Here is a 19,841-nt window from a genome sequence, read left to right as displayed (position 1 = left end):
TCGCTAAGCCTTAAATCGATCAAACTTTCCAAATAAGAGGCTCAATACCTTCATTCGAAATTCACATATCTCGAGGTAACAGTGTCAATTCCTACTTCGCAAAACACATAACTCGATTTTTCCTCCGTATATCATCACTGTTGCGACTAGTCACATCACACAAACATCGCAGTTTAGCACATGGAAAAGTGAAACATTTTTTTCCGTTCATTACTTATGTTGGTTTTTATAATTAGACAATTATCGATTCGTTCAGGTAAAAAATCAGAAAAATCCAAAATGTAATTTCAGCCGATCCATTGTTTTTCAAAATGTTTTAAAGTCTTACAAAACGTTGATCTTCTGATAAATCTGCAGGAAATTGTCATACTTAATTTAAATACTTCTTTTATTACACAGTTTTTTAACGAATCTCTAGGATTTTCGGTGTTCTATAAAACCTGAAAAGTCTAAGACTTCAGCAAGTAGAGCATCAGCTCTGGAACTGCAGCCGGTATTAGTTTAACAGAGCAGGGACAACTTTCAAGTGCCTTTTTCTATAATTTAAATCTAAGTGGAATTTTCATGCAAAATTTAACAGCAGTCAGCACAATTCAAAGGAAAAAATCTAAGAGGTAGTTTTGTCCAAAGATCAGGGAAAAGCAGGGAATCACAAAATTCTGGAGTCAGGAAAAAGCCTAAAAAGTCAGAAAAATGAAGCAGTTATGAGATCCATTTCCACAAAAGCATTGAGCTTCGATTTTTAATCTACAATTTTGTGAGAGTTTATAGATGTTTTTATTGACACCCAAACTATGTTGACAAATCTCCTGCTCTTCTCCAGCTCGTTTTATTTATTTATTTTTTTTTAAAGAAAAGTAATTTTTCCCGATTACTCTGTTCATTGAAAAACTTTGGCGATTTTAAAGAAAATCACATTCATAAGTTTTCACCAGTTTTCAAATATTGTCTCAATTTATTGTTCAAGTCAGACACATTAAATTTTCCCTGAGCAATCCGTGATTGTTTGTTCTTAGGCTCGATTACCTATTTCATTTTATTATGCTCCACCTCTTTTTTCCCCTGATTATATTGGCCCATTACGAAAAGCGGTTACGTACAATGAGATTACGAACTTGATGATCGGTGTGTGTTTCCTGAAAGAATCATCGAACAAAGTTTTACAGGTACAAAATACATTGGTATCCCTCGAACAGTCGAATCAACCATTATAAAAACACAGTCTATCTCCTATTTCTTCAAAACTGTTCCACGCACCTATTTTAACGTCAAATCTGGAAATCATCAACTCTTCGGAGTTTGACCTTTGAGAACTTAAAAACACTTTTGAGCAGATGAAAAAATGAAAATTAGTAAATTCCTTTATAGTTGTAAAGAAACGTTTAGGTTAAAAGTCAGGTTGATTTTTATACAGCTGATTTTACCATCTAATTTTGATCTTGAACTATTGGCTTGAAATAAAATATTTTACAGCAGATGTTCAATCATTGAAGATGAGTGATGTGCCTCTCATTTAGTTTTCTCAAGAATTAAACGCGGTGCATTTGAATTTTTCCGAAAACGATTGTATCATCAAAGTTTGGCTGCAGTCATGTCCGTCTGTAACAGTGTTCTGTCATGTAAAGTTCATTTTTGCCACTGCTGAACTCACAAGATTTCTACACAAGTATAACGAATGCATTGAGTGCATCCACAAATAATATTCAGTATTATGCAGTTTTTTTCAAGCATTTTTCCCGCATTTTCACTCGGCTATTTATTATGAAGCCTACATCAACAAAACCCTCAAATTTTACTGTGATCAGGGGCCAATAATCTTATGTGAAAAAATGTTCATACCAACCTGATAAACATTCCTGTCTTAATCTAATTATAAGTTACCCTGATTTTTGAAAAAATATCAGCAAAGGTTGCCAATTCTTTTCTACGGTGAACGGTAGAAATAATCCGACAAAAATTGATTCATAACTTTTCATCACCTAAGCACAAGATTATTTGGTTATTGAGATAATAAAGAAGAATGAACTGGTACGTTGATCAATTTTTTTCCTGAAAAATCTATGTTGTATGTAAAGTTCTCCTCTGTAAATTCCCAGCGTATTTCCATATTCGACTCTCTAGGTTGTATCCCTTTTCATGTCCTCACAATGTCAATAAACATAAATTGAGTAATTTTTGAACGACTTTCTCAGAGGCTGCCGAGCATCCTGTCAATGAGGAATTTTCAATAATGACATGGATCACTTGATAATGGACGGACACAATCTTCTGTCCCCGCCTCTTCCAACACCACCACCAACCCCTCCGCCTATGGACCTTCCCATGAACGATTCGCCTGAAAGTTAAATAAATTCTCAAGAAGAAACTGAGAAAGAACGCGAGTGTCGGCAGAAGTAAGTATAAAACGCTATAAAATCTCCGCCTCCATGTTATTTGTTTAAAGGAGAACAAATTGACATCATTCCTTGAAGTTTATGCAGAATTTTCTTCGCATAGAGAAGAAAAATCACGGCAGTTTTAAAGAATTGCTGTCAAGTAGTTTTCCGATTAAAAAATGAAGTATGACAAGAAGTCTGCAACGTTGCAAACGGAGTTATGTGATTGTCGACTTACACTGTCGATAGGAACTTTCAGGCATGGGCAAACTTTCTTCGATAAAACATGAATTATTGGAAAAGCTGTATTTATTTTTCTTCCAATTTTTCAGACAATTATGTTCGCAAGTGAATCCAAAATATTTGAAACACCAAGGAAAAATGTGCATAGTTTTCTACCTAAATAATGTTTTTATTGGAAGACATTTAGCAGCATTTGAATGTTCTTGTGACGATTTTCCATAGTACGTCACAAGAAAATAGAATGGTTTGACTTTGACTGGAGAAACTGAGGAAGAATATTTTTGTAAACAGTTAGGTATATTTTTCCTAAAATTTGAGGATTTTTTATGGCGAACATGCTTTTTATTCTATTAATTTTGCTCTATTTCCCTCTGGTCAAAAAAAATTTTTTTTTGCTACCTAATGAAGCTTTTCCTCTGTCTTTTGATTTTTGTAATTTTCTTCATAAAAACTTTGTATAATTATTAGTAATCTCCATAATATGCATGGTTTTCTTAATGAGATCAAGCATTTCTTGAAAATGAAGATCAAAACACCCAGCTGTATTATAAGCGTAAAAATGTCATTTTTATCTTACAGTGATGAGTTTTTTTTAAAGGATAATTTCTTTGAAAAAGTTAGCAACACTTGTCATGATTAATATTTTTTCAGTAATGGATAAATATTTTTTTCAGTAATGGATAAATATTTCTTTCGCTGATTTTACTGTAGACTTTTTTTCCTTTTGAAAAACTACAGCCATTTCAGGCGTGTACCTATTGTTAGGTTTTTAAACAAAAGATGAAATCAAAAACATAATCTCGAATTATTTTCATTTTTTGCTTTTTAACATGACAATGTGCCCAAGGTCAAAATAGCTGCAGTTATTTTTAAGGAAAAAATTCTTCAGTAAAATCAGAGAGAATTTATCCATTTCTAAAACAACAGTGCCGGTAAATTTGAACAAAACTTCATTTTTTTCCCCTCAAATCCTTATTTAATCAGTTCTTCATTTAATCTCTTTTCAGAATTCAAAAAAATTCAGAGCGAGAAGACATTGTGTCTCTAGATAAAGTTATAGCAAAAGCAAGGGAACCCATCCCTTTGGACAAAGGCAATCCGAATTGGCCTTTGGTAAAACGAAGAGTATACATGTTGTATACAAGTGATTCGTCTTGTTTGGTTAGTACTACTTTTCTGAATTTCTTCTCCATTTTCCTCTCTCTGACTTGTTCTGCGTTAATTGTAATAAATATAGGACTGTGATGTACATGACTTGAGTGCCTTCTTCATAGCTTGTAAAGGCCATTTTTTAGGAGCGAAATATAACATGTAAAATTGGGTTTGGTTCATCTGTGGATTGACTGATGTAATTTGACGGAGGACCACAAGTTTTCATAATTGTTTATTTGTTTTTTAATACCCTCAAAAACACTTGCAGTATTCGATAAATGAATAAAATTTCACAAATATCGATTGATTAAATAATCATGAGGTAGCAGGTCTTATGATTTATGAAACTCCACCAAATGAACTAATGAGCAATTACTTGAACATTCAAACAACGAAAATGGCTGAAATGAGCAAAATTTAGCAGCGTTTTTATTTAGCTTTGGTCACAAAAAATTTCCCGTTCTGAAGAAAATCAAAGATATTACTTGAATCAAATTGGGCTTTGTATACAAGTTTTTGTAGTCCTCTTAACTAAGAAGCTTTCCTTCTTCTCCTTGCATTGTTCAAAGTGTAAACAACATCCAACAGCTAAGCTTAAGCTCCAAGATTGCGGTTCGTGTGTGTTCATACCTCTGAGACTGTGAGAGTAATGTTTAGTGTGCAATTTATCTCAAATAGATCATAGTTTTCCTATGAGAAAGAAGTTTGAACACGCATATTGAAAAACGTCAATGTCTTGATAAGGAGTTATTTTTAATAATTGTTCTTCATGAAATTTTGATGACAGAAAACAAGCGTTATAATGTGCAAATGTGCACTTTGTCTTTGTAGTGGTCTATTAAAATATTACTCAGTGTAATAAGTAGACATTGGAAAATTTCGCTTTTAAATTTCCGCGATTTCGCTGTTATTTTTTGTAGCGCATTTTGCGTTTGACAGCTCAAAGTAAAGCTTATAATTTTTTTAACAAGCCATCACGCAGTCTCTCTCTTTCTAATCCTATTTTACAGAAGAAGCTTTATTCTTGATAAAAAAAATATCTGTTGCTAACTTTATGTTTACATATTTACACATTTATACCACTAAGAAATTGTCTACATTTTCACATGATGATCTCGTGCATGATCAATTGATCTATTCACATGAAATTATTTGAGGTTATGTTTATGCCCCGTTTGCCGCCATTTCTTTCATCAGTATTTTGATGCCATTGGCGAATGTTGATAGGTAGTAGCCAATGACGACCAAGCTCAGAAACAACTCCGTAATTTCTTATTTTGAAAAAAAGCGCGGCAAATTTCGTCTTGCATGGAGACATTCGTAAATTTCACGAAAATGTACGGATTTCGCAGATTTCGCCGATAAAAATGATTTCGCGGATTCCGCCCGATTTCGCGAAAAATCCGAATAGTGGCCGATTTCGCGTTATTTTGCTTTTTATTTTCGTGATCAGGAGGTTATGATAGGTGTGCTTCTGTCTGGTTTTCAGATTCCTAAGCACATTTTAAAAATTTCGCGGCGAATCGCGGCGAAATTTTCCAATATCTAGTAATAAGTCTTTTCCTCAATGACTTCCAGCTTAATAAAAAAGTGACAAGGAAACTTCCATGCAATAATGAGCCTGTTTTTTACAGTGTATTGTCTTGAACATTATCTAAACCAGTGAAAAATTTTCTCATTCATCTTTGTCATTTATCATAAGTTGATTCCATTCTCTCTTCTACAGAGAAAAAAGAAGAATAGAGGAAAGACAGATACAGAGTCAGAAACGTTTATTGTGTCAGAAATAGTCACAAATGGTAAATACTATCTCAACAAAGGCCACGGGTTTGATCCGTATGTTCTAGCGGAATTCCTTACGGTATAGATGAAAAGCCTGAAAGACGCTCTCAAGAGGAAGAAAAAAATATTAGGTAAGTGAAACCATCTCTGAAAATAAAAGTTTTAATTATCTGCAGGAAAAGCAAAAGTGACCTTTATCCACAAGAATTCAAAATTGAGGTGCTGTTTACAAAAAGGGTTTTTGGTGCCCAAGACCCTTTATGTGAAAAACAAAGTAACTGATTCTCCTAATTGATTGTTAAAAATTCCGAAACTCATAATCCTAAAAAACAGAATCAAAAAAGAAAACATGGTCAGGCCGAAAATCTTGGTTGGATCTCATTTGAATAATGAAATCCAAAGCTAGGTAATTGTACTCAATTTTTACTCATGCTCCGATCCTTATTTGTTAGAAGTTACAGTAGTCTTTCTTTTCTTTCTGATAGATTCAAAAAAATCACTTTAATTTGTCTGTCAGGAGTGTTTACAAGGATTGATCGAATATGATTCGGAAGTTAGGGTAGCGAGTTCATGAAAAGTCATTGAAAACCTGAAAAAGTCGGGGAATTTTGCTGCGGACTCTTGATTTCTTTCTTTTGATCGTAACATTTAATTATTCTTTATCACAATCACAAGCTCCATTGCGGAAATTAGAACTTTGGCCTGTAGGTTCCTGAATTTTTAATTTTTTCAATGTTAGAAAACTTAGCGAGAGAAACCTTTTGTTGAAAGCATTTTCATAAGAAATTTCAGAAATAAAAACATTGAAAATGCATGAAAAAGTCTGGGAATGTAATACTCATGTAATTGAAGAGCTTGTGCATTTTTATTCCTTTTTAAAAATTAATTTAACTATGTTGTCTTAGCATCTGTTTTAGAAATGTTAGATGCTGCTTCAGAGTATGAAGGAGGCGAGTTTTTTCTTTTGTTGACCATTTTTCTAAACACAGATCAAGTTTGAAAGATGATTGGTCTTTTCCCGGACAGAAGAACGTAACTTTATTCCAAGGTCGCAAAATTGGCATTGGTTCGTTTCCTTTTAAAGAAAGAAAATAGGGGCAAAGATTTTGAAACATTGCAAACAAGATATGCATTTTTGCAGTTTTACTGTTGACACGCACTGAAAATACTGCGGCTAGCAATGTGCTAACAACTACTTCTCCTGTTTTACTGGACATATTTACCAAGTTTGAAATTTATATTTTTTTATTTTTCAGTATCATCACAGAAGGTTTGCTCTATCACTCTAAGGAGAACACAAGCAGTTTTTGGTCAAGGTGCTAATCCCTCTGCATATATTCTACCTGTGTCTGCAGTTGTACCATGCCCAAGTTTTTTCCTATGTCGTCCACTTTTTGGAGGAGCCTCCAAGCTTAACTTAGTTTGTCATCAGAGGACTCAAAAAATGCTGTTCTAAAACGTCGAGTTGTCAAGAGGTGAGATATTGAACTTGCATATGTTTCTTTGAACTATTATAACAAGGTTTCTGGTGGTCTGTGGAACCTGGAAAGTCAGAGACTATACGAGAAGCCTAGACATTCAAGGAACTGAAGATTGTGAACATTAAGTCCATCTATTATGTACACAGCTCATTCATTAAACTGAATTACATTTTTCTGCTCTATGAAAAGAATTTTCTGGGAGAAATTCAAGCCAGTGTTGGTCTAGTCTCCTTTCAAAATATAGAATAGGGGCTGAGATTTTAAAACACCGTAACTGCATTTTTACTTTTGATACACAACCAAAACACTGTAGCAAGGAATGTGTTAACAGTAACAACCTACTCTGCTGTGTTAAGAATAGACGCTGTATGAACATGCACACTTTACCAAACCTCTCCCAATCAAGAAGTAATTTTTGAGGTAATTAAGGAATTTTTTTCCCTCAAAATTTTCTATCCAACTAATAATTTTATCTAAAATTCCTTATCATCTTCTCTGTAAATTGGAAGGAGTATGTTTGCGAATTTCCCTTAAAATTCTCGCTTTTATCAAGATAGATCAGACAACATATAAATGCTCATAAGGCATTCTTCTTTACCACAGCAGTAATCTGTTGTATTTATCCGGCTTCATATTGTTTTGATTTTCAGCCGGCATCATTATAGTGGGTTTCCCCTACCACTCAAAGTAGAACACAAGCGTTCTTGTTCAAGGTGCTAATTCGTGTACATAAAGTTAAGTACTGGCGATTATACCATGCCCAGCTACCTCACTGTGTTTTCTAGTTTTTGGAGGAGGATCCAACCTTACTGAACCTGTCGTTAGAGGACTGTGAAAGTACTGGCACTAAACATCTAGTCAGAAAGTGGTGAATAATTGGTCGTGTATATGTATTTTGTAATCTTTAAAGGGTTTCTGATGAGCTGCAAAACCTTCAAAAGTCAAGGAATCAATGCTGGCTTAGAAAAGTCAGGAAACTTGAGGTTCTGAACTCGTGGTCTAGCTAATATTTACAGTTATTCCAACGTCGTTTTTTTTAAAACTTCAGTAATCTTCTGCTCTTTTCAAAGGATTTTCTTTGAGAATTTTAGACCACGCTATTGGTCTAGTATCTTTTTAAAGAAATAAAATAGGAGCAGAAATTTTTGAAGCAATACAACTGATATACGCTTTTTGCAGTTTCACCATCGCTATGTACCTAAAACATTGTGGTAGGCAACTTATTAACCATTACTTTTACTACTGTACTGTCTTCTTCCAGCTTGAAATTTTCATTGTTTTATTTTGCAGGAGGTTTCATTGGATTTTCTCTACAACGCGAAGTCGAACACAAGTAGTTCTTGGTCATGTTCAAGGTGGTAATTCCTCTACATAGTGCCTACAAGTGTCGGCGGCTATAGCATCCCTAACTTGCTTACTGTGTTTTCTATTTTTTGAAGACTGATCTGCCTTCAAATCAGCCAGTCGTCAGAGGACTGTTGAAATACTGACCCAGAACATCCAGTTGAAAAGAGGTGAGTTCTTGGTCTTGTACCTATTTTTTATAATCTTTACCAAGTTTTCAGTGGTCTGCAGAGCCCAGAAAGTGAAGTTAGGGTTTAATTGATGTGCATACAGGTAGAGTCGAAATATGTATTAAAGTGTGATGTCATCCCTAATAGATGAGATATTTTAAAGGAGAAGAATGATTCTCCTTTCTCATGGCAAGCTAAAACCTTAATTTTTTCATCATTTACACTTAGTTTGTATCTGACTAGAGTTTTAAGTATGGCAATCATTTATTGAGTCTCAAAAAGCCAAGCCACATTGTGTTTGAGTGCATTAGAAACTAACTGACGTTTGTATGAAGCTTTTCCTATTTTCGACTTCCACGACCACCCAGTCCATCCAACAAAGAGTCACTGCAAGAACTTGCAATCTGCACTGTCCAAAAAAGAGGGATAGAACACTTCTTATGAAAGCAGTGAGAATGAAGAACTGGGAAAAATTAAAATGTTCAGAAGATGCAAAAAACTGCACAGTAGGTGAAATGGTCAGTGTAAAAAAGCTTTTTAGTGCCAAAAAAGATGTATGGAAAGACACTCAAAACGCTAAATTGCAATGGATGCACTGTAAATACGCATGGATGCGCTACTGTGCAGTTTAATGAGTCCCCTGAACATGGATATTTTTCTAAGTTGGCATTTTTTCATCCTCACTGATTCAATTACAGCCCTCAAAGCAAACATAGCATCAGTATTTTGAAGTGTACATGTTTACTTAGAAAGAAAGTATTGCTGGGTTAAAGGAGAATTTTTCCATTACAATTTTTTTTATTTAATCATTAGCCTAGTTTTACGAAATTATAACAGGAAAGTACTTTTTTTTATCTAACTATAGGAAGCTCTGCAAGGGCCAGTAAAAAGGTAACACCAAAAGATCCAAAATAGTGCAGTTATACCGTTCCAGAAATTTGCAGAGACAAATAGAGACTGAGCACGCCCTATTCTGCCAATGTATTTTTAGTGAGGCACATCTAATTCTCGCGGATTCAACAAAACAACGGTCATCATTTTTCTGATTTCGCCTAATGTTGACTAGTGCTAGTCGCATCTGGTGGGCTGTTTGCGAAATGGCGATTTGTTTACATTCTTCCTAATCAATTGCAAAGCGGAAAATTTTCCAATTTTTCCTTTGAAACTCTTCGAAATTGTCATAAAATGACTTGTTACTAAGTAAATAATTAATTCACCCCTTCTACTCAACATTTGTGATACTTTCGGTGGTTTCACTTCATGCAGTGAGAAACAGATTCTTCGAGACTTAGCCTGGTCCTCAGATTGTTCAACATCCTTATGGATAATTATTTTAGTTATCGAAATGTTCTTTGACTGTAAATGGTGTATAATTTTTTCAAGATAATTTTCTGTAAATAATTCTGTTTCCAAAATCCTATCCCAAAGCCTGATGTACTGCATTGAATGCAGAGCGTTACGACTGCAAAAAGTCGATATGTGTTTTTGAGGAGCCGTGTAAATGAACCGGTTGGATAAGCCTGTAAGCAGTACAAATTCTTTTGTGTGTGAAAAATAACTGAATGTCCAGAATTCTAAACATCTGACCGTATCTCAAGTACCGGAAGGAAATGTTGGTCAGGTCAGAGTTTGTGAATCCTTGGCAGCAGTTAATGAAATTCTCCTACGTACTTAACAACTTTGCTCATTAAAGTTTGGTAAACCAACCAAGGTTTGTAAACCAACGATAAGTATTGCGCGGTTCGAATCTTCGCCTGTTCTCGTCAAGAGGTAGATTCGAAGCATTATGAAAAAGTTAAAAACTGTAAATAAGCTGTCACATTTCGCTCTTGAAAGATGCCTGTTCAAACTAAACTTAGTTTCTTTCTTTCTGAATGATGAAAGAACCTTTAAGGTTCGAAATATCACGAATTTTGATCTATAAGTTGTAAGAGAGCACCCTGGTGAGATCCTCTTTCCTTTATTCGAGTTACACATTTTTCCAATTTTACAGAAAGTAGTATTAGTTGCATCCAGTATCACAATTTATATGTATTCAATGTGTTTTCTCATCGAAATGAGCGAAGAAAAAACATTTACTTTTATTTTCACCGAATTAATGAGAGTTTTACTGCCAACTAAGCTAGCAAATGTTAACAGTGAAGCTACTTTATTAGTTTCAGGACTCCCAATTTTAGGAATTCTAAGGCAAAGTTGATAGCGTATACATCATTCCTCATTTAATGCAGGGTTGAAATACTTTATGATGGTGGTGGAAGAGACAATACTGGTAAAATGGAGAGAAAAATCTTGAAGAAAAGTTCATAAACAAATCTCACGAACTCCATCAGATGATGGGCACTTCACCCTCCAAGGATTTTTCACACTATGGAGTTATGGACTAATACTTACAAGCATAATATAATGGAACTGAGCGGTCTCTCACTTACCTAACTTTGATGAGCGAAGTTGTTAAATACGTAGAAGAATTGCATGAACTGCTGCCAAGGATTCACAAACTCTGACCTGACCAACATTTCCTTTAGGTACTTGAGATACGGCCAGATGTTTAGAATTCTGGACATTCAGTTATTTTCCACACACAAAAGAATTCGTACAGCTTGCGAGCTTATCCAAACGTTTCATTTACACGCCTCCTCAACAACAAATATCAACGCTTCGCAGCCATAACACTCCGCTTTCAACGCAGTACATCAGGCTTAGAGATAGGATGTTGGAGACATCAAACATTTGATCCACGATTGATACTTATCATAATGAGCAGCTCATGACATAGATAGTAAATTTTTTTCATCAAATTTCATTACAGTGAATCTGTAAGACTGGCAGTGCAGCTGTGATCAGGTTCTGGACAGATCTCCGATAGCTAAGATATCTCTATCCTGCGGCATGATATGGAGGTTAATAGATTGAGAATTTGATCTCACGGTATTAATACTGTCTAGAAAAATTATACACCATTTAAAGTCAAAAGAAAGTTCGATAACTAAAATTATCCATTAAGAAGTTGAACAATCTGAGGACCAGGCTCAGAGTCTCGAGGAATCTGCTTCTCACTCCATAAAGTGAAACCACCAAAAGTATCACAATTGTTGAGTAAAAGGGGTGAATTAATTTTTTACCTAGTAATAAGTCATTTTATGACAATTTGGAAGAGTTTCAAAGGAAAAATTGGAAGAGTTTTAAAGGAAAAATTGGAAGAGTTTCAAAGGAAAAATGGGAAAATTTTCCGCTTTTCAATTGATTAGGAAGGATGTAAACAAGCCGCCATAATGCCAACAGCCGACCAGCATCAGTCAACAATAGGTGAAATCAAAAAATACATGACTGTTGTTCCGTTGGATCCCCGAGAATTAAATGTGCCTCACTGAAAATCCAACGTGCTTGGTCTCAATTTGTCTAAGGAAATTTGTACCCCACAGAGCTCTCAACGCATCCTATTGATCGAGGATTGTAGGCATCTACCACATATACTCCCTCTAACTTTGAATGATTGGCCAGTGCATCTTGTCCCTGTATCAGTATACACTGGAAAAAATCAATGTAATAGGTCCTAATGATTTGATTGATTCTACAATTAAAGCAGTACACTTCAGAATTCAGCTTTTATTCAGTTTCAATTCAAAAGTTCCTCAGCAATTCTAATTATTTCTATTTCTGCATGTTCCAGATGGGCAAAGAAAATTTGAATTCCCAAATGAATTGGGAAGCATTGTTAGCTAGTGGAGTGCCAATCAGCTTTGATTTCAACGTTATGGATCATGTACCTGATGATAATTACACCCATGTTCTTGTGGATACCTCTGATTCTTCTTCGCTTGAAAATTTTCCGAAAGATCCACCTCTTCAAGATCCAGTTGTTATACTTGACAAAACTAATTCTTCTGCCCTGCCTCTACAAGACGCAATTCTTCAAGATCCAGTTGTTGATCTTACCAAACCTACTTCTCCTAGTCTGACTCCACAAGACTCGATTTTTCAAGACCCTGTTGTTGAGCCTACCAAACCTAGTTCTTCTATTTTACGAACTTCTCCACTATCGTCCCAAAATTCTGTTCAAATTGACTCTTCTAAATTGAATAAAAAGACAAGTGAAAAAAATGGTTGCAGATGCAGGGTCCAATAAATCAATGAAGCCAAATCCATGCTGTGATAATACTTCCTGTTATAAAAATTGTGAAAGCATTCTTGAAGAAGATAGGAAAATAATTTTTGTTGAATACCATGGTCTCAAAGACCCCAGAAGAATTGGTTGTTAAGTTGTATGAAACCGGTCCCTGTGAAAAGGCATAGAAAGAAGGGTGGTGAGTCAAGTGGCTCCTTTAATACAGAATATAAATTAAACATTAATGGCATTGAACAATTTGTTCGTCTTAAATTTTGGGCTCTGAACAAGTTCCACTGGCAATCCTGCCAAAACCGATGCCAGAGGTAAACATACACCTCCTAACAAAGCTGAAACTGACCGGACACATAATGCCAAAACATGCCAAACAATTCATTGACAGTATTCCGGCAGTGTCATCACATTACTGTAGAAAAAACATAAAAAAGCTTTATCTGCCATCAGATATTGGAATCATTACCAATTTGTATAGGTTGTAGAAACTAAATTGTATCAAAAATGATAGAATACCTATTTCAGGTAGGGTTTTCCGCAACGTTTTTAGTCAATTTAATTTAGGATGTCATGTACCCAAAAAAGACAAGTGTGAAAAATGTACTAGAGTGTCGGATTTAGGTGAGGAAAATATTAAAAGAGCAGAAATGGCTACACATAGACAGACATAGATTAGAGGTCTCCAGATGCGCCAGAGATGCATAAGATCCGAAAGACCAGAATATTTCTCGTCTTGATGATTCCAGTGGAGTAAGGTCACTATGTACATATATCCTTTGATCTTCAGATAGTTTTCAGCTCTCCCCATGGGGATAACATGCTACTGGGATTTTCAAGGAAAGTTTCTGTTTACAATTTTACAGTGTATGAGTGTAAAACTCAAGACGGTTTTTGCTTCCTTTGGAATGAGACCGAAGGTTAAAAGGGGGCAAATGAAATTTGCTAGCCTTGTTCCGATATGTAACAGATCTCGATGCTAGGGGCATAGAAAATCTCATAATGCACTGTGATAATTGCACTGGCCAAAACAAGAATCGGTACTTAATTTTTATGATTCACCATTTTTTGTTGAAATCTAAGTTTTTAAAAAGAATTCATCTGAATTTTCTTATCGCAGGCCACACATATATGCCTGTAGATGGTATTCATGCCACGATCGAAAATTTTGTTAGAAAGAAAGTAATTTATGCCCCCTCTCAATGGCTCACTACAATATCGCTCTGTCGTAAATCTAAACTTCCATACCATACAACTTCTTTGACCTTCATTGATTTTCAAGACTGGGCTGAAACGGAAAAATCTTATAAAATGACTTGTCTAAAGAATAGAAAACAAAATTTAAATATTTCAAAGGTAAGCTCCGTTGTTTTCACAAAAAATCAACTCATTTCTGTTTATTACGGTTTCAAAAACCCTACAAGTGAATTTTTCTCATTAAGTCGAAACTTGGTAGTATTCCTTTTCAGCCAAAACAGGCCTATAGTGAAAGGTTACCTATCAGTATATCGAAACGTAAAGACCTCATGAAATTATGTAGTACAAAAAAAAAAAAAAAAATACCAGAAGCATATGCACCTGAGAACGAGGAAATGCCGTATGGAAAAAATGTTATTGACACCTTTCAGGAAACAGATGAAAAAGATGTGGATGAGCCAGAATCCAGTAATTTATATAGTTCCTACTAAATTGATTTGATGCATCCAATGGGTCAGCTGTGCCGGTCACAAACTTGTGTTGATGCTTGATTCATGTAGATTAGCTAGCAATAATAAGATGTGTCCAAACAGCAATTTTCTACGATCAATACCGACCGAGATATCACCATTTGAAAAGTCGAGTTTTTGACGTCATCCACTGTGGTGTTGATCCCCTTGGTTTCTTCCACCTTGCTTTCATCAGTCAGTGTGACACACATTTGCACTGGTTACTTAACATGAAACTCTGATGAAAGCGAGGTGGAAGAAACCAAGGGTGTCACTACCGCGGTGGATGATGTCATAGACCCGACTTTTCAAAGGGCAATATCTCGGTTAATATTGAACGTAGAAAGTTGCGGTTTGGACAGATCTTAATAATTTTAGCTAATCTACAAGAATCGAGCATCAAAACACGATTCTGTGACCAATGCATCTGACCTATTAATATTATAACTTATAAGATATTGTACCAAATTTTTTAAGGATGCTTTTTGATCCTTTCTAAACTGTAATATTTTATATGATTGTACCCGTTTGTATGTAGATCCGATGCTCCTATGAGAAATTAAGGGCTTTTTTGATGGATGATTCTTGATCCTCTCTTACCTCTGATTTTTTATCAGTACGGTAAACTAACATTAATTATCATTAAAAGAACTATGATCAGTATTATTTTTTATAATTCCTATTTGTTAATTACAAATGATGCTTTTGTTGGAATTTTTATTATTTTTCTGAGAGTTTCTATTTTCTTTATATATCCTTACTCTGTTGGAGACTTCGTGGGTAGATGCCACAAGTCAACTGTGATAAAAATTTTTAAAATGTTCACCACTCTCTGTTGTTTTATAATTATAACTATGTGTTACCTGTGATCAATTCATTCAAAAAGGGTGTCCTCATTTTGGTTGATTACAAATGATGCTTTTGTTGGAGTTTTCATTATTTTTCTGAGAGTATTATCTTCTTTTATGGATCGCATTTTGCAAATAGGGACCAGCGCAATTTCAGGGTTGTAAAAATGTTGCTTCCTCATAAATATTAAAGCGATCTCCCAGAACAGCAAATAGCTTTGGCTTCCGATGGAAAAGTTGTTAATTTTTAGGGAAAATAATTGTGTAAATTTTAACACTGTACTTACATTAAGTATGTTTAAGAGAGAGGGAGGAGTTGCACGGTTTTTAAAACACTGTAACAGCGCTGGTTATTTTTTGCTAAATGTGATCCACACATTAATCCTTTCTGTGCTGGTTTAATAATCATAACTATGTGTTACCTGTAATCAATTCATTCAAAATGGTTGGTTACTTATTTCTCCTTTCTGTCGGATGATATTATTTGAAGTGACTGCCCGTAGAAAGGCGTATTATAAAACTGTTAGCGCTTTTTTGATGGATACTTTTAGATCTTTTCTTACCTGTAATGTTTTATTTTGTCACGTTCCGGCAAAAGTATCACAAGCGTCATCCAATGTTCAAAAATTTCTGCTGCCATTTTATTTTCTTACAGAGAAATTGTCCAACAAAGCTGTCCGAAAATTTCGCTTGGTGCTACCGATTAAATTCAGTGAAATTTTCAAACAGATTCAACCAACAATTTCTCTGTAAAAAAATAAAATGGAGGCAGAAATTTTTAAATGTCGTATGGCACTTATGATACTTTGGCCGGAAGGTGACGAATGTACCTGTGATCGATTCATTCAAAATGGTTGATATTATTTTATTTATTTCACCCTCCAGTCAGAAGGTATTATTTGAAGAGATAGCCTGTGTAAGGGCGTATTATAAAATTGTTTTAAAGTTATTTAATGATAAACTAAAATTGTTTATTCGAACTATAAATCTCTGACTTAATCTACAACTGAAACTCAATTATACAGTAACAGTAACCTCATATAGTGCATTTTATCTTCAGTTCCTTATTGTGTTCAATATTTTTTTCTAAATCTGAGAGGAATAATTTTTATTTTTTGATTTTCGTACCTGCATATATATAATTTTCGCTGCATAGAATGCAATCTGCCTTGTGATACTGTTTCTGGCTGTTAATTAAATCATACGTTTTTCTTTGTACTCCTAATAATAAATGCATTTTTGTACAACTATAGTATGTGAAGCTCTTAGTTTTACTGCAAGCCCTCTTTTGCCTTCTGTAAGCTTCTAACTTTCAAAGGTCTTAACTAAGTCTTAACTATTTGATTGAAACAAGAAAAGGAGAAGAAGAAAACAATTTTCAATCTGTTAACTTTGAAATGTGAGATATTTGGAGAGCTAGCTGCAAGTTCTGATTTTGAAAAAAAAAAAGGTTCAAAGATAACAGTCATATTGGATGTTCTACTGAAGCTAGTCACAGTGTGACACTTTTTAAAGTTGAACATCAAACTTCAAAGCATCATTTTTCAGCTGCATAATTCATGCAATTTTTCATTTCATTCATTTTTTTGCTGGTCAAAATTCATTTCGACCATTTGGTGCCATGAAATTCAGAAATTCTGACTCATTTTTCTCAAACAAATAAATACTGCTTCTTTGTACTCTGACCTGCAAGAATCAATAACTAGAATCCAAGAATCCTTTAAAAACTTGAGTCCCTTTATTTCAGTGAAAAAACACTTTGAAAATACGAATATGCTAGAATATGGGTGGAAAATTAGCATTAAGTGCGTTTCTCCATAAAATATTGAAAATGTTTAAAGATGCCTCCCCCCAAATCCCCAAATCTTGAAAGATGTTTAGCTGGTCTCTAATTTTTTGGCAGCACAAACTAAAGTGCATATCATTTTCTATGCTGCTCTTATAACCTCAGATCTCTTGGCTCATTTAATGTATTGCCGAATCGCCCTTTTAGAGGCTGGTGGGACCTTTTTAGAAACAGGTCCGGGAAAGAGGACCATATCATTTCTCGTTTCATATATCTTGAGAGAGTTTCACGCCGATTTTCATGAAGTTTGATGTGTTGAATTTTTTTAAAATCGCGTTTAGAACTCCGGATCTCTCGCCTCATCTTACGTATTTCCGAGTCACCATTTTTGAGCTTGCTGGGCCCTTTTTGGAAATAGGTCCGGGAAAAGGGACCTTAATTTCTCGTTCCGCATATTGTAAGAGGGTCTCCGACCAATTTTTTTGAAGATTGATCCATTTATTTCTTGTTTAATTATTTCCATTAATCAGCAGGATCTGTCTCCCCATTATATAAATATTGTGGCTTTTTCGGGGGGCCCCCGGTCCTTTTTGAAAGTGGGTAAAAATGTTAAATGTTTAAAAATAAAAAATTTAAATCAAACAGAATACTCGCTTGCTAAAGTAAATAAAAAAAATAATGTAGATAGTACTATCCCCCCTCCAGCCACCCACCCCTCCCTCCTCAATCCCCAACTTTCTCCCTCTCTCTCCTCCCCGATCTTTACCTAGTGGTCGGAACACTCCTGACAATTAGTGGGTTGAACGGGAGGCGATAAGGCAATGTGGCATGATGCACTCTTGTGCTCCTAGTCATCCTAGTGACTTAGAAGCCCGCGCTGGTCTACGGGCTGCGCGGCAGTGTTCCTTCCTCAGTTTTTCACCTGTGGGTTAGTTCGACAGTTATAGTTCCGCCACCAAATATCTAATTAGCCCCCAAGTTCTTTAAGTGAAAGAAAGAGACTATTTCAGTTTTTCCTTTCATGCTCAGACATACTTTTTGGGAATCGATGACCGAAATGCGAAACTGCTCTTTTCCACACATCTCTCAGTTTCCGACGTTGATGCTAACTTCCTACTCCCCGTCATAATTTTTCTTCGAAAAACTAATACCAATGCAATTCTTCAACAACTTCCTTGATTTCCCCCCCCCCCCCTCTTTATTACTCTCGAGTATCAGAACGAAGGCTCTTAAAAACTTTCAGATTGAAAGCAGCTATTAATTTTTTGAAACAAAAATAAACACAAACTGCACTTCATACCAGGATGCACTCATTTTAACATAACACACCTCTGAAGATCAGCTTGAGTCCCCTTTCCTTCAAGAAGAAAGCGAATACTTAAAAAATTTAATGAAAAATAAAAATGTTTTAAAATCTGAAACGAACTCAGGCCGATTCGAGCCTCGTTACAACTGCTCCTTGTCATTTAAGTACTTCTAGAAGAGAATGAAAAATTGGATTGCATTTTGCAAAAAGGAGCCAAGAGCATTCCAATGTTGCTAGGATTATGCAACATACATTCTTTGCCACAAAATTACTGAAATAATAGAAAATAAAAAAAATCATATTTACAAAGATAATTTTCCTCTTGAATTCATAGTACTTATATTGAGAGTATAGATAAAATTTGTACAGATGATCCCACAAAAAAACCCTTAGGAGGGTGCCATTTGGCCGGTCAAGTTCTCTAGTTTATTACTGTCCATATGGCACCCTCCTGAGGGTTTTAGTGTGGGATATCACTTCATTTTTCATCAGATATTTGATTTAAATCTACCAGAAAATGATTACCAAAGTTTTCAGGAAATAATAACGCCATCCACGGTCTCACAATGTAGATTTCTTAAATTTACCATCACAAAGCGATTCCTGAACTCCTGTAATGGTTTCAGTTGGACACATAAATTATAGCTGCTTTTGTGCGATGCAGGATTGCGTGCAGTCAAATTGAAGGTGTTTTCTCTCTTTTTTTTCTGTTTGTTTTTGTGTTAACATTTCTAACTGGTCCCACTTTAAAATCACTGGTGACTGAAATTTCTTATGGAGGAATATTAATTTTGTGAAATTAAAATCTCACAAAAACGATTTTATGACAGATTCAGTCTAAATTACACAATCATTTATAAATCTACGTACTTTTGTGACCACTTTTTAGGACCTTCCAAACTTCTGTCTTTTGTAGCAGTTATAACAACCAACATAAGGGATGTTGACTGCGAGAAAAAATGCTTCAAATATTTATTAGTTGTATTAATTTTTAAGAAATATAGAAAAAGGACGAATAGGTACAACAGACAAAGGAGTTTGGCTGTGGTGTAGCAGTCATTTTGAGTGAGACTCATCTGAAGGCGTACTAAGTGAGGTAATTGAATGCAAGTGCTCAGTTGTAGCCCAAGGTTAAAGTTTATTTGAGCCACAGGTTTGAAAGAATTCTTTCAAATTAATTACGCTTCCCTCAAAATATAAAAGCAACACTTGACTCCTTCAAGTAAAAATGAGATTTTCTATTGTTTAAGGCTCAAAAAAATTAAGACATCAATGAATGGCAAAATCATGGAAAACATGTCACCCAATTTGGACAAAGTGAACAAAATTAATGAGACTTTCCGCAACAAAAATACTAACTTTCAATGAGAGAGGTGAGGCTGATCTTCTTTATTTCTCAGTTGGGTTTTTGTTGCCGGTGAATTTTCTGTAACTAGAAATAATTATTCTGTACTTCTACTAAACTCACTGAATACTGATGCTCCTTGCAAAAACAAGAGCTTCAGACATAGAGCTAAGTGTCAAGAATAAA

The 19,841-nt window shown here is 35.0% G+C and overlaps 1 protein-coding gene across 3 annotated transcripts in view; it reads left to right on the top strand.

The window, feature by feature from the left end:
* Window positions 1-16,468, top strand: part of LOC140223795 (uncharacterized) — a 33,209-nt gene extending 16,741 nt beyond the window's left edge. Inside the window, exons 3-8 of one of the 3 annotated variants that reach the window (XR_011899937.1) lie at window positions 2,193-2,393; window positions 3,626-3,779; window positions 5,618-5,683; window positions 6,809-7,027; window positions 8,324-8,547; window positions 12,218-16,468. Coding sequence is in view for 1 of the 3 variants with exons in the window: in XM_072300939.1 (XP_072157040.1) it covers window positions 5,638-5,683; window positions 6,809-7,008 (246 nt within the window). In the remaining 2 variants the exon portion in view is untranslated. The other 2 variants (XR_011899936.1, XM_072300939.1) reach the window with 2 other exon arrangements.
* Window positions 16,469-19,841: the final 3,373 nt, after the last annotated feature.

The sequence above is a fragment of the Bemisia tabaci genome, chromosome 5 (assembly GCF_918797505.1).
Source record: "Bemisia tabaci chromosome 5, PGI_BMITA_v3".
In the NCBI taxonomy this organism is placed as follows: Eukaryota; Metazoa; Arthropoda; class Insecta; order Hemiptera; family Aleyrodidae; genus Bemisia; species Bemisia tabaci.
The sequence above is the reverse complement of the archived record's forward strand: the minus strand, read 5'-3'. Positions and strand labels throughout refer to the sequence as shown.